The sequence below is a fragment of the Rhipicephalus microplus genome, chromosome 4, assembly GCF_043290135.1.
Source record: "Rhipicephalus microplus isolate Deutch F79 chromosome 4, USDA_Rmic, whole genome shotgun sequence".
In the NCBI taxonomy this organism is placed as follows: domain Eukaryota; kingdom Metazoa; phylum Arthropoda; class Arachnida; order Ixodida; family Ixodidae; genus Rhipicephalus; species Rhipicephalus microplus.
In genome coordinates, this window is record NC_134703.1 from 151,451,305 (window position 1) to 151,466,513 (window position 15,209).

Consider the following 15,209-nt stretch of genomic DNA (forward strand, 5'->3'; position numbering starts at 1 on the left):
GCCCTTGCACGGGAAAGTGCTAGGAGGATATATATAAAAAAATTGCTGGAGTGGAAGCCGCCTATACTTACCCATAGAGCACAGTGAAGCCGGCGGCGGCCATCTTGTGGTGGGCAGGAAGGCGGCCGCGTAGCATATAGTGCACTTCCGCGGCCGTTTTTTTTTCGCAAATGATTGCTGCTAGAGAAGTAAAAACGTGCTCACATAGTCGCCGATACACTGGCAGTATTTAAAGAGACTACAGAACGGTTCGTTTTTCATGTGTTAAAATTTTATTTGTACAGCTTTCTCAGCCTTTAGCCAACATGAACGTTATGGCAAAGTTGTTTCACTGATTCCTAAAAATGACGAGTCTTGAAAGCAAAGACCTAACTTTGTCTTTCACGAGTTCCCGGCTTCGTTCCTTTGTCATGTGGCGCAGCCTGATCTTGATGTACAGCTCCAATACTTGCTTGCTCAAGTTGTAAATATGGTTGTCCAACACGTCGACGTCAAAAAGATGTTGTTCCAATTGTGAAAACCACCTCTTTTCCAGTGATTGACTCAAAATCTCCAGGACTAGTTGTTTGGTATTGGCATGTATGTTCTTAAGGCATTGAGTGGAAGCCTGCAGTCGACGCAGCCCCTTTTCCGCTGTTTCGCACAGTGACACAACGTCTTCGGAAGGGTAAAAGAGTCCACCTCGATTTTTTTGTCTCACCAATAGAGATGTATCCGCTCCATGAAGAGCTTCTATGCACAACTCACAGGTGTTTGTAGTAGCGATTTTGCGAGCGACAAAGCCTGCAATGTAAGGCACGACAGAGCAAACGAATGTGGAGAGGCTCTCTGGATAGTCAATTCGGTCTGTGTAATCGTGGTCCTCTGGTTGTAGGATGGCACACCTTCGCGATGTGACCTCAGTGGTTGCACAAAATGTAGTGGCAGAGGCAGATGCACCCAGAATAGAAACAATATCTTGCGAACAGTTGCCTGAGGTGGACGATCTCACTTCTGTCTGGACCAATAGACGCTTGTAAGCTGCCATGAATTGGGCAGCTGTAGGGTTGTTGTTGAACCCCCCACGTCCTCGCACACAGCCAAAGAAAGTTTCTGCGTGATCTTGACTCATCTTGTGCGTGAGCAGATAGTTAAGTTGACCTTCATGAACGAGTTCCTTGAAGATACTTTCTGTGCTCTGTATACACACAAGAAAACCCACAAATCCTGTCCTCTTTGTTCCCTGCAAAAGTGGTCGACCGAATGGGTCTTTTAAAGCACATATGTACTCTCGAGCGTCGGCAAAAAATGGTTTCCAACAAGGCTCATTTTGCTTTCGAAGGGGGGCTTTGTATGATTTTGCAAACGCATTTCTGGAGTTTAGCAAATCGAAGAGATGATCAAATACCCTCACAAATTTTGCCGTGGCACTAGCACCTCTAAACTGTGGCAGCTTCAGCGTTTGCTCGCAAAATTCAAGAGCGTCTGCGACTGAAGCGCTGAGTGCCTGAACTGCGAGCCGTACCTTCATCTTTTGCTTCTCCCACTGCATATGCACCTTAGTTAGCTTATTGCCAAGGCGGAGCCCTTCCTCGCGCTGTAAAGCCTCCAGTGCCTTTATGTAAGCCCATTTTATGTGGTTTCCATCAACATCAGTGATGTAACACATTGTTGCCAGTGAATTTCTAATCAACTTAATCATGTGGCATGGGTCAAGCAGGATATGCACATCCCTTGACTCATCAACTGGGTTTTTAAAGGATGTGGAGAACTCGACAGGATCAGGCTTCAGTTCTGCACCAAGGCATTTTGCCATAGTGAAATTTGATGACGCACCATCAAATGTTAGACTGACAACTTGAACTTTCACAGATTCCAGTCGTTCAATGCATTGTTTTGTTAGTTCAGCCCTCTCAGAACCAGTGAGCGAGTGGATAAGAAAGTAGCCGACTGGAATTTTCAGCCTCATGTTTATGCCAACAACAATATAAACACAAACATTTGTGGCTTCAGGAAGGCTGTCATCATCAAGAGATGCTCCAAAATCAACGTAGCCAACTACCCTGTCTCCGACAAGTTCAACATGTTTCCTAATCGACATATCATCGACAATCAGAGCGCAGTAAAGAGTTTCAGAGCGACCTTGAACCAACTTCTCCAAGAAAGAAAATGCTTCACCTGTAAAGCCTGGTTGGCCATCAACAGACCTATACCATTCTCTGATTGTGCGCTGCGAAGGGAGGGCGTCATTAAACTTTGATCGCACAAATTCGTAGGCTGCTGGTGAGTAGAAATGTAAAGTTAGTGCAAACGTTCGCAGCTCTGGAGGGTATTTACCTCCGCTTTCTGTCCGTGCCCGGTGAAGCAGCTGTTGTATGTCAGGAGAAAATGCTGCATCGAACATCTTGGAGCCCTCTTCTGACAAAAGCTTTTGTTCTTCGATGCCTCTAATAATTTCTTCAGCGGTGATTTTCTTTTGTGTCAGCCTTCGTTTGCTCTGCTGCAACGTTTTAATTTTTTTCTTCAAGTGCAATCTTTCGTCTTCTGTTTCCTGCAACTTCGTCTTGTACCACTGCTTTGATGGTGATACAGTGACATGATCTTCAGTATTTAAGGCCTCTTGCTGCTGAGCAGGACTGCATCCTCGAGGTTTTGGTGCTGGCCGCTTCCTTTTCACCTGAAATAAGCACATAGTGGAAATTAACTACTTTTAGAATGATATATATACTTCAATTATTGCTCATAACATGAATATATGTATTCACGAAAGCATGTTCGGGAACATTCGACAATGATCATGCGCTAATCGTGTGTTGAGCGATATTGTAAACGAGCGAACGGGACGAAAAGCTCGCGAGGAAACACGCAGCAATGCAGTCACGTCGACAAAACACGACAGAAGAGATATGTCTACGTCATTCCAACCTCCTTGATGTCAGAGCACTATATCTGCGAAGTTCCGATGCTTACCGGTGCCTGGAGGTGGGCAGGAAAAGCAGCGAACGAAGTCGGCACACTTCCCGCTTTCAACCTTGTTGTTTGTCCGGTCCGGTCAAAACACGCCGGATCAAAGTGCGCAGAGCAAAGGCGATCTTTATCTGTCGGTTTCCAGTGTTCACGACGCACAGCTCGCTCCCATAGGTTCCGTGTCTCAGCATCTTTTGGAAACCTGCCAATAATTTCCAAATATTAATTCCTTAAGCCTACCAATGAAAAACACGAGTCAGCCGTATTAGACCGCGTAAGCACTACGTGCTTTCAGTACGCACCTTTGAAATGTGATCTTGGAAGCAGGAATCGCGCGATTTGTGCACCCATACGCTACGCAGGATTGTACCATGCTCGCTTGAATCGAGCCGCACGCATTCGAATGCACTGCAGAGACACACTTGTCAAGGAAAGACAGGCGCACGAACCGCAATCCACCGTCGCTGCAGGTGAACTGGCAGCGCTGGCCGCCACCGAGCCAGCCGAGCCGAGCTTTCTGCCCACCACAACATGGCGGCGCTGGCTTCACTTGAAGAGCGCTCCCTCCACTCCAGCAATTTTTTTATATATATCCTCCTAGGGAAAGTGTTGCCTTGGCAGCAGCGTTGTGAAATCCTTCCCACCCCCTACCCGAGGCTGTTAATTTCGTGCACTGCGCTTCGCAGCTATTTTGCTCGCGAGACCGGCTGCCGCTGTCGTGACCGTCCGCCTCGCAGCCCGAAGACAGACTTCGTGAAATTGCCGTACTCGCTCGCCAACTCGCCCCGACAGCGTACGCGTCGACCGGGTGCTGGCGGAGTTGAGCTGAACGAAAAGTAGGCAAGAGATGGGGACGCAGGAGGTGTAGTTAAACAGATGAGAATTTAGAAAGTGGAGGAGGGAGAAAATTATATGCAAGGGCAGAAAACGGGGAGTGAGTTCAGGCCGCGTGCCGGCGAGCGAGTACGGAAATCTGACGGCGCCTGACTGCTGCCGAACTTCAAGAGTACGGCACGTAGAGTTCACGTAATTCACATAAGAGGAAATTGGACGTGAAATGCGCGCATATGGCCTCGCAGGGAATTAACATAGGCTCGGGTGCGTGGTAGGGGGATTTCACAACGCTTACGAGGCCTGCCCATGTTTATTCGTGCACGCGTTGGCACTGATCGGTCGAAATTTGAACGCCTCTTGTGAAATCAAGCCGTTTGAACATAAACATGCTGTTCCTGCGAAAAACTCGTAATATTACGAGGCCGGACTTCTGCCCGTCTTGTGTGTATCGTCGTATGTATACTTGGGAATCAGGAACACTTCAGTGACAAACAAAACAAGCGCTGTTACGGAGTGTTGTCATTTTTACCTGACAAATAAATTCGATTGCATTGGGAACTTGGAGGCTTGGGTACAAAGCTTTCGATAGAACGAAATCTGTAACGCTCGCTATAAAATCAGACCTGGTCCTTTGTCGGCACAATAGACTAATATTTTATTCACATGAATTCAGGAATCCTTACAGATTTTCAGTGCGAAAATTGAAAGGGTTATTATAACAGCAGGCTGGGTCTATGATCGCGCTCACTGAAGTGGCTTACGTGAAAGCGCGCGTGAGCTCAATTAGTTTCCTTCTTTTTGTGCTTCAAAGTTGCTGCTAGTTCCTGCTGCAAATCATACTGAATGCATACATGAAATCTTGTTTATTGACAGTGACAGACATTCGTTTTTCTTCTGCCAGTGTGTTAATTTCCAATTCTGGTTTTATTTGCAGGCTCACTTTGAAGAGAACAACTATGAGCAACATCGTGCGGATGGCTGGAAGAAGTTGAAACCAAATGCCGTCCCAACTTTGTTCACATTCAAACGTAAGATTGAACTTTTTTCTTGCATTACATAAAGCAGCACCGGTTGCAAGTACTCTATGTACCTGGGATTTCTACGAAGCTAACACCAAATAGGTCCTCATATGCTGCGTCCACATTAGTGCATAAATTCTGGAAATGCAGTCACGGACAAAGCTAGGAAATGCGAACACAAAAATGTGAACCAGACCACGCAAAATCGAAAAATACTGCTAATATTAGACGGTCAAATAATGGCACGCTATTAGTGCGTTTGGAAAGCTACATTTCCCAACTGTGTTTTTGTGATTACGTTGCATCACTTTGACTTGCATGTAAAAAAAAATTGCGATACTTGAGTGTTGTGGTTTATATTTCTTGTTTGCATTTTTTGGTCATGACTGTATATACGTCTGGATTTCAGTGTTTACAGGCATGACCCACTGCACAACAGTTTTCCGCTACTTAGCACACGGTCGTGTACTGCTAGGATGTCAGGTGCAGTGGCTATGTTATTTACAAAGGGGGAAAACGGAAACCATTATGTATACGAGATCCACGATGCACGAGCCCCCACTACAGTGCGCCTCATTACCTGCATTTCGTTGGCGTGTTAAGCCCTACAATCAAATCATCAATAAACTGCATAGGGAGCGAATGTCAGTTGAGCCCTCCACAACGGCGCACACGTGTAGCTCTGGCATATGAAGCTCCAATTTGAATTAGAGCCATTTATTGTGGGGAGAAATTTTGAGCACAATTTAATTATGGTATTTTAAGACCTTCCCCTATCCCTTGTGGAAAGGGCGGGGGAAGGACAAGTGTCTTCCTCACGTCAATAACTAAGCCGGTATCTGCTGCATGTGTTACATTTGTAAAATTAACAAGCTAGACATGAACTGGCATTGCTTGAATATGTTCATGAATACATGCATTTCTGCTTGCAGCACTGCCTAAGGAACGAAAGCCACCAAAAGAAAGAACTGTGCCTGCACCCTCCAGCAACGAGACCAACAAATCTCCTCCTGGTCTGCGTCAATATCCAGCTGCAGTTAAAACTACCCTAGAGACCCCACAAAACCACGCCGTTCCTGAATCTACACGGCAAGGAACATCGTGTTATGGGCACGACACCATGGAAGTTGACGACGCCGTTGTTGAACTGTCAGCGAACACTAGTGATGCAGATTCAAGAGAAGTTAATGCAGCGGCTGGTGAGACATCAAATTCTACTGCAGAATCAGCAGAACTGAAGAAGAAGCTTGCTGACCTTACAAGAAAGTACTCTGAACTTCAGCAACATCATGACACAGCCAAGAACACCATTAGTGGTCTCAAGAAAAAAGTGCAAAAATTCGAGACTGAGGCAACAAATATTTCGCAAAATATGAAATTTCTCAACGACGATCAAGTACGCGCTCTCTCAAGGAGCAGCAGCTTGGGGAACTCTTGGTCTCCGCACACTGTCAAGCAAGGCCTTCAAATTAAGTTTGCTTGTGGAACAACCGGATATGAAACTTTGAGAAAAATGGGATATCCTCTCCCATCCAAAAGAACGCTCGCACGGAGGATTCAAAATTTGAAGTTTCTCCCAGGCGTTCTTCACGAAGTGATAGACGTTACGAAATGCAAAGCCGAGACCATGGAGGATGTAGAAAAGGACTGCGTCCTTTTTTTGGATGAAATGGAGATAGTGCCGGGGTTTGAGCTAGATCGGGCTGAAGACGCACTTCTCGGAGGAATAACTCTTCCTCCGAAGCCTGAAGAGCCTGCGGTTCATGCTCTGGTATTTATGTTGGGCGGACTTAACCAGCGATGGAAGCAGGTGATTGCATATGAATTTACCGGAAGAAACATCGATGGCGGCTTGCTGAAAAACTATGTGTTGGAACTAGTACAGCTGTGCAGTCAAATATATCTGAGAGTTCACGCAATCACATGTGACATGGGCTCGGCAAACCGCGCAATGTGGAGGGAATTCGCCTTTTCCAGTCACAGAGATTCTTCCACGGTGTGCTCCATACCTCATCCGTGCATGGACGGGAAGGAACTTTTTTTCATTGCTGATCCGGCTCACGTCTTGAAGAACCTCAGAGGCCAGCTCTTGAGCTCAGAAGTTTTCACGTTGAGTGAGGCCACAGTTGCCAAACATGGCCTGCCTTCTTCACAAGTCAACTTGGAATATGTTCAGGCTGTGCTCGAAGAAGATTCTAAAAGAGAACTGAAGGTAGCCCCAAACTTATCCGAAATGCACACCAGCGCAGGCCACTTCACCAAAATGAAGGTTGGTGTCGCTGTACAACTTTTTCGGGAAGCTCCCCCAGCTATCAGATTCCTTATAAAGGAAGGAGTTCTTAAACAGGAAGCAGAAACAACAGCTTGGTTCATGGAGCTGATTTCAAAATGGTATGCACTGATGTCTTCGCGGCATCCAACACTGGCCCTGAGTCGGAGAAGTAGGGCTAAGTACTCCGAAGCCCTAGATACATTACACACAGCAATAGAAACCATCAGAACTATGAAAATGGGTGCCACATCCCATTGGAAACCGTCGCAAGCAGGTGTACTCATATCAACTACAGTTGTACTTCGCCTCCAAGACGTTCTTTTAGGAGACGAAGGCTATGAGTTTTTTCTTACGAGCAGGCTCCTGCAGGACTGCTTAGAGAACCTCTTTTCTGTGATGCGGCTTATGAAGCCGGTTCCCAATGCCTACGATCTCAAGTGCGCTCTGAGACTGGTGAGCGTAAGCCAATTTTTGCATACACCGAGGACGACCAGCTACGAGCTTGATGACAGGGAGTACCTGGTGGACCTGCTATCCCAGGGGAAGGAAGCCTGCGTCGAGAAGGAAGCTCAAGCAATCGATGATTCAGAGATTTTGTTCATCGAAGGATTGTCGTCCACAGAATGCAGTATTCTCTTTTACCTAGGAGGATTTATTTTGAAGGGAATTTTGACATCTGTGAAGTGCGCAAAATGCAAAGATGCTCTCCTTGGAACTGCCAACGACGAGCATGCTTCGCTGACAGCACTGAAAGAGTACGTTTCAGATGGAGGCAACCTCATCTACCCCAGCAAGGGAGTTATGAAAGCCTTGATAGACTATGAGGAGCATTTTGCTGCCATAAACTCTTGGTGCACGGACAAAGTAGTCACGATGAAGTCGCCGCTTCGTTCACTCACCGCATACCTAAACAAGGTGCACCGCCGCAGCTTGTGTGTATGCGCGGAGCACGAGGACAGTATATACCGACTGCTCACAGAGAGGTACGCAAGAATAAGGCTGCGCATTCACCTTCGGCAGGTTCCAGTCGGGAGTTGCAATGGACATGCAAGCAAAACATGTGCCGGCGTCAACCTCTCATGAGAAATGGACACGCCAAGATAAGCTGTATGCTTAAAAGGTTTCGGCTCACGTGGGCACGCTTTTGACTCTTGCATTTTTTATTTTTAAACATTTCATTTCGTACTGCATTTGGTTTGTCTTGTATCTGACTTTGATTTTCACTAGTGGGATTCACTAGCATTAAGGCGCACAAATAAATGGCCTGTTCACTGAAATCGTGGGTGTCGTTTCATAAAGGTACACTGGTAAAGCATGTTACTCTCGGGTATGCTGCCTGCACAGTGCATGAAATGGTGAGGCAGGGGAAGGTGGTACCGAATGTCAGATAATGTGTGTGTGTGTGCGTGTGTGTGTGTTATATATACACACACACGCAAGTATATAAAGTACAGCGATTCCTGCCTTTGCTATTCGGCTGATTCACAAAGACCCAAATATTGCATTCCTTTCAGCAAGCGTAGTAATAAAAGTTCATGCGCCCCTCCGTCTTAACGACGACAACGGTTTAACGCGAATCTTTCTGGTGTGGGAGTTCGTGGCTCATTTCATTCAGTCTATGTCAGACCCTGGCGCATTGTACAAGCACAGGCCACCAGTTTGTATGACGTGCGTTGTTCCATTTAACAATTAGGCAACAACAGCACTAAGAGGTGTCCAAGTTGCACCAAAAAAAAAGCTCGCCAACGAGTACTTCTTTCCTACCATACGCGAGCACCGCAAGCGGTAATGCGCTTCGCATGCTGCCCCACTACGGCAGGAGCCGTAATGGCGGCCGTCGTAGCAGACGACGCGGCTGTCCTCACCCTCAGCGGAGCGCGCGGGCATCAAGGCACCCTAACTCGCTAAGCTCTACCGCGCCATCTGCTGTGGGCACGCGCGACTATCAGGCATTCACTCAACACTTTCAGTCATTGGCTCAGTCTGTTGCTATGTGTCAGTTACCCAGAATCAGTTTCTTCGCATCCACTGCTAAAAGACTTACCACATGATTCCGACAAGTCACATAACGTTCTGCTATGACCGCCATCCAATGACGAAATAAAGGGGGCATTAGACGCAATGAAAAAAGGTTTGGCCTTAAGGCCTGACGGACTCCATGCAGAGTTTTATGTAGAGTTCTGGCCTATCATTGGTCCTTTTATTCACGCGGCATTCGCAAGTGTTTCCGAGATATTAGCCTTCCAATCTCTTTTCACAGAGGCCGTATAACACTAGTCCCCAAGAAAGACCAAATGTCCACGTGACCAGAAGATTGGCGCCCTATTACCCTGCTTAATGCAGATTACAAGCTCTTGGTCAACATTCTAGTGCGCCGAATCAGACCATCTCTTGCAACATTAATCGCTACCCACCAAGTATGTTCCCTTCCGGGCTGAGAAATACACACCCATACGTGGTTTACACGAGGCATCATTCAGTACACCACTAGCCGATGTGCACGAGGACTGTTGGTTTCCTTAGATCAGGAGAAGTCGTTTGATTTCATAGAACATAGGTACTTACTAAATGTTTTACACGCAATCGGATTCTCGGATAAGTTCATTGACCTAATTCATGCGATGTACACTAATTCAGAAAGTACCCTTTACATAGATTCCTGTGAGAGTCGCCCCTTTCAAGTTACGCGTGGGGTTCATCAAGGGTGTCCCCTCTCCCCAGCTCTATTCATCCTGGCATTAGAGCCCTTCCTAAAGGGCGTTAAACGCGACCCGCAGATTTGAGGCTTACCTCTATCTGGTAACACTCAAGTAAAGTTCACTGCATATGCAGATGATATTACTTTGTGTGTTCATAATCAACAGTCGCTGCAGCATGCTCTTGATACTCTCCATCATTTCGGCATTATTTCCGGTGCAAGGCTAAACTTTTCTAAATGCCAGTATGTCTTTATTGGCAACCCCAATGGTCGTATCAGCATCACGTCGCCTCTACAGTGGTCTCCTAGCATTACAATACTGGGCATTACTTTCACTGCATTTGGTGTACAGGACTGCATCTGGTCATCTATTCTGCGAACTATTCAAAGTGACGTTAAAGAAGCCAGACACTTTGACTTCCCCCTCTTGGAACGAAGATACTTAGCTCAAACAGTTTACCTCGAAAAATATTGGTACCTTTGCCATTCTGTAAAACCACCACTCCACGTGTCTAAGTGCAAAGCTGCATAAGTTCATTCGTTTGGTCCAGTGGCACAGAATTATTGTCTCGTCCGGCGTTAGCTCAACCACGTGATCGAGGTGGTTTTGCATTCCCCTACGTTTCTGTCACGGCTTCTACCTTGTGCCTCCGCACTTTACAACGAATACTGAGCAACGATGGTACGCCCGCTCAGACACTGGCTCGCTCTTATTTGGGGCCATCACTACGTGTCTTCTTACCCGCTAGCCAAATTAACCAAGGTCACCAATCAACTGAATTACCATCTTTGTATCAAAACCTTCTGGCACTTCACTGACGTTAGGAAGCTACGTGCCCAGAGATAGAGGTGGGCGATTCTAAAGTGGTGGACACAATGACCGCCCTTCTACGGCCCTTGGTGCCCCGGCATCGTCAATCTATAATGATCCGCGCTTGGAAACCAATAACTGCCGCAGTGTTGCCAGGGCATCTCAGAGACTTCGTCTGGTGGTTGGGCTGGGGCTTGCTCCCTACACGCGATTAGTTGCAGTGGTGGCAGGTGGTTCGCACTTACACTTGCCCCAACTGCGTTATGGTCTAGACCAATCGGCATGCGACGATTGCATGCGGGGTCTCCCGACTTTTTTTGGCGCGCGGTTCACGCTGGTTTTCCGGTACAGGGTGTGCGAACTTTCGTGTCCAATGGCCGGTCTCCGCGCGGCCGATTCTCCGCTTTTTTAATAGTTGCGGGACTGTTCAGCCTTTGGAGACACCGATGTGAGCCCGTAGCTGCCAATTGCCGCCGGCGTGCTTTGTGGCCAATACTGGGGAGAATGAGACGAGAGATCCTCGCGTTCCTCTATGAGGAGCTTTTCTTCCTCGGAAAACACGAGTTTCTGCGGCATTGGTCGTGCCCTTTCGTCAATGTCGAACACGAAAGGGTTAAACTCATTTTTCCACCGACGTGGTGCTAAGCAGTGCCCGTTGAGTAGTTAGTCATGATTTCGTTTGTAAGCAATTGTGTTTCATTGCATCTATTGTATCGTTATACCATCCATTGTATCATGATATTTCATGGATTCTTGTGTACACATATGCCAACACTGTCATGTATATTAGAGTAATGATGTCTTTCAACGTAGGGATGTTGTTCGTGGTACATTGATCTGTCGAAGTATATGTGCGCATTACTGGAATGTTATAAAACTTTTGTTTTTTTACATAGTGTAAATAAACTTTTTCTAAACAGCCCACGGGACGCCCTTCTGCTCTCCCATAGTGGAGTACATCGAACTCTAAATTGTTAACAACTTTTTCTAAACACACAGTGTACGTGATGTTTTGTTGGATTGTAAATGATACTCACTGTTCATAAGAATATATTTCTCTAAACTCATCGGGACAGAATTATACCGTTTCATAGTACATTGTACTCTAAATCGTTAGATACTTTTTCTACACTCATCTTTTCTTGTTTTTTGAGACGGCACTCTGCCCTCACATAGTAGAGTAGCAAGTACTTTGAGTCGTAAACAATTTTCTTTAAGCACGTTTCATAGACGCAACACGGCGGCTTCGTGGTGGCCTCAAGTGTGAGGCCCACAGGACGGATTTCAGCTCTCCCATAGTAAAGTCCTGAATGCTCTAATTCCTCAACCACTTTAACTAAACACAGCTACTATACTAGGGACAGCTCAGTGCTCTCCCATGGTAGAGTACATCGTACTCTAAATTGTCGATCATATGGTTTGAACACATTCAATATGATCTCCTGGGTATTTTAGGGTGTAAAGCAGGCAGACACAATCTCTCCAATGCTATTGACCGCGTGTTTACAGGAGGTTTTCAGGACCCTAGATTTGGAAGAGTTAGGGATAAGAGTTAATGGAGAGTATATCAGTAACCTGCAATTTGCTGATGATATTGCATTATTGAGCAAGTCGGGGGGAAAATTATAGCTCATGATTACTGAACTGGACACGGAAATCAGAAGAGTAGGTCTGAAAATAATATGCACAAAACTAAAGTAATGTTGACAATCTCGACAGGAATCAGCACTTTGCGATAGGTGTAGAGACGCTGGAAGTTGTAAAGGAATATATCTACTTAGAACAGGTAGTAACGGTGGAGCCCAACCATTAGAGTGAAATAATAGAAGAATAAGGATAGATTGAATGATTTATATGTAGAGTTTAACGTACCCAAACCACCATATGATTATGAGAGACGCCGTAGTGGAGGGCTGCGGAGATTTCGACCACCTGGGGTTCTTTAACGTGCACCCAAATCTGAGCACACGGGCCTACAACATTCCCGCCTCCATCGGAAACGCAGCCGGCGCAGCTGGGACACGAACCCACGACCTGCAGGTCAGCAGCCGAGTACCTTAGCCACTAGACCATCGCGGCGGGGCTAAGAATAAGGATAGAGTGAATCACATTCGGCAAGCATTCTGAAATCAAGAATGATAATCTGCCACTGACGCTCAAGAGGAAAGTATATAACAGCTGCATTGTACCGGTACTTACTTGCGAAACAGAAACCTGGAGGCTTACAAAGAGGGTTCAGCTTGAATTGATGAAGATGCAGTAAGCGATGGAGAGGGAAAATGATACTTGTAACCTTAAGAGTCAAGAAGAGAGCAGAGTGGGTCAGGCAACAAACCGGGGTTCAGGATATCATGGTTGAAATCAATAAGAAGAAATGGACATGAGCCGGGCACGTAGCAACTTGGCAGGATAACCACTGGTAAATAATGGTAACTAACTGGATTCCCAGAGAAAGCGAATGTACGAAGGGGAGACAGAAAGTTGGGTGGTCAGATGAGATTCAAAAGTTCGCAGGTATAATGCGGCAGAAGGAAGCACAAGACTGGGATGATCGGTACGTAATGGACGAGGCCTTTACCCTGCAGTGGGCGTAGTCAGCCCGATGATGATGATAACGATCACATTTAGATTGTGAGACTGCATTTCTTGACCTCACCTGACGACTACTCGTGATATTGTTTCTTCGTCCTGTAACCCTATATTTCCCTCAGGTTTTCTTGCATGTATTATATGCAAAGCATTTCTTTGCGTCCTCCAAGCAAGTTTGGTATCTATCTATCTATCTATCTATCTATCTATCTATCTATCTATCTATCTATCTATCTATCTATCTATCTATCTATCTATCTATCTATCTATCTATCTATCTATCTATCTATCTATCTATCTATCTATCTATCTATCTATCTATCTATCTATCACGCTCAAAGTCGCTGAAGTTCGCTAATATAATACCAAATTTGGTATAATGGTTCGTCAACGGATGACGAAGGTATCATACTGGTGCAAACACGATAAACATCAGATGTGTGTCATGAAACAACATGACTACATGCCACGCTCGTGATACGGCCAGGAGAGCTAAAAGTCGTAGGCAGCTACATAGATAGATAGATAGATAGATAGATAGATAGATAGATAGATAGATAGATAGATAGATAGATAGATAGATAGATAGATAGATAGATAGATAGATAGATAGATAGATAGATAGATAGATAGATAGATAGATAGATAGATACGCTCAAAGTCGCTGAAGTTCACTAATATAATACCAAATTTGGTATAACGGTTCGTCAATGGATGACGACGGTATGTGACTTGTGCAAACATGATAATCATGAGATGCGTGTCATGAAACAACATGACTACATGCCACGCTCGTGATGCGCTGGCGGCCGTTTCGCTAGCTTCACTTATACCAAAGTTGGTATTACGGGACGTGAATGAATGACGAAGGTATGATACTGGTGCAAGCATGATAATCTTTAGATGCGTGTCATGTGACAACATGACTACATGCCACAGTCAACGCGCCAATACATTTCGACGTATTGGCGCGTTTTGCAACACACCCGTATGTAACCGGGTGTGTTGTTTTTTGTCTTCACTTGCTTTTGACTATTTCCTTGTTATTTTTCAATAGTGATTATTACCATTATGTTGTGTATTGATCGTATTTTTATTGTTAATCAAGATTATTCATTATTACTTAGAAGTCCCTATACTGTTGCTGTATTTTTTGTAATTACCTCATCCATGTAGCCATAAGAGGTCCCCCTGTCAGTTTCTTTGAAACTTTGGGACCTCCTGCTGTAATAACGCTAACCATGTAACTCAACTGAACTATTTAATAAACTTGACTTGACTTGACTTGACGTGACGTGGTGCGCGTGCTCACCGGCGTTCATTTCCTCGCGTCACGCCGGCGTTGTCACGCCAGTCGCCGCTCCTCCCATACACTCGCAAAGCGCGCGCCGCGCTGCGTTGCTCGGACGCATGCGCATTTCAGCGCGTCCGGCATCCCTCCATCACGAAAAGAGGGAGACGCAGTGTTGTCTGGGTAACGTATCGGCGCGAAATGCAGCATGTTGCATTTCGCACCGGTTGCCGTCAGGCCGCGCTGACGGACGCTGGTCGCGCCTGGCGTCAGACTATCGAGCGCTCGCGCTTTGCTAACGTAGCGTCGCTGTGCCCAGCGCGCGCGCGCGTCACGCTTATATTGGGCGCTCCATGATGTGCTCGCGGCCGTCTTGCTGGATTCACATATACCAAATTTGGTGTTACGTGACGTCAATGAATGGCGATATATGTGACTCGTGCAAACATGGTAATCTCGACATGCGTGTCATGGAAGAACATGGCAACATACGACGCTAATCGCGTGCTAGTGGCCTTTTCGCTAGCTCCACATATACTAAATTTGATATCATGTGACGTGAATAGATGACGAAGGTAAACGACACATGCAAACATGATAATCCTGACACGGAAGTCATGTATGGCATCAGTTACTTCAATCTCGTAACGTTGTGCTGGTTTTAAAGTGACATATCAACATTTCTCGTTCGTGCTTCGCATTTCATCGATTCCCACTGTACGTTGGATCTGCAATTTTTTTTATTTTAG

The 15,209-nt window shown here is 45.9% G+C and overlaps 1 protein-coding gene and 1 long non-coding RNA gene across 2 annotated transcripts in view; one reads left to right on the forward strand and one right to left on the reverse strand.

Moving 5' to 3' along the window:
• LOC142814435 (uncharacterized) overlaps window positions 1-15,209 on the forward strand; it is a 172,406-nt gene that overhangs the window by 614 nt on the left and 156,583 nt on the right. The window contains exons 2-3 of the mRNA XM_075893194.1: window positions 4,715-4,808; window positions 5,732-6,195. Coding sequence (XP_075749309.1) covers window positions 4,715-4,808; window positions 5,732-6,195 — 558 coding nt within the window. The remainder of the gene's footprint in view (window positions 1-4,714; window positions 4,809-5,731; window positions 6,196-15,209) is intronic.
• Window positions 254-3,236, reverse strand: LOC142814648 (uncharacterized). Its single transcript, XR_012895008.1, has 2 exons — window positions 2,950-3,236; window positions 254-2,656 (listed from the first exon to the last, which is right to left on the reverse strand). It is a non-coding gene; the product is annotated as an uncharacterized LOC142814648 (long non-coding RNA).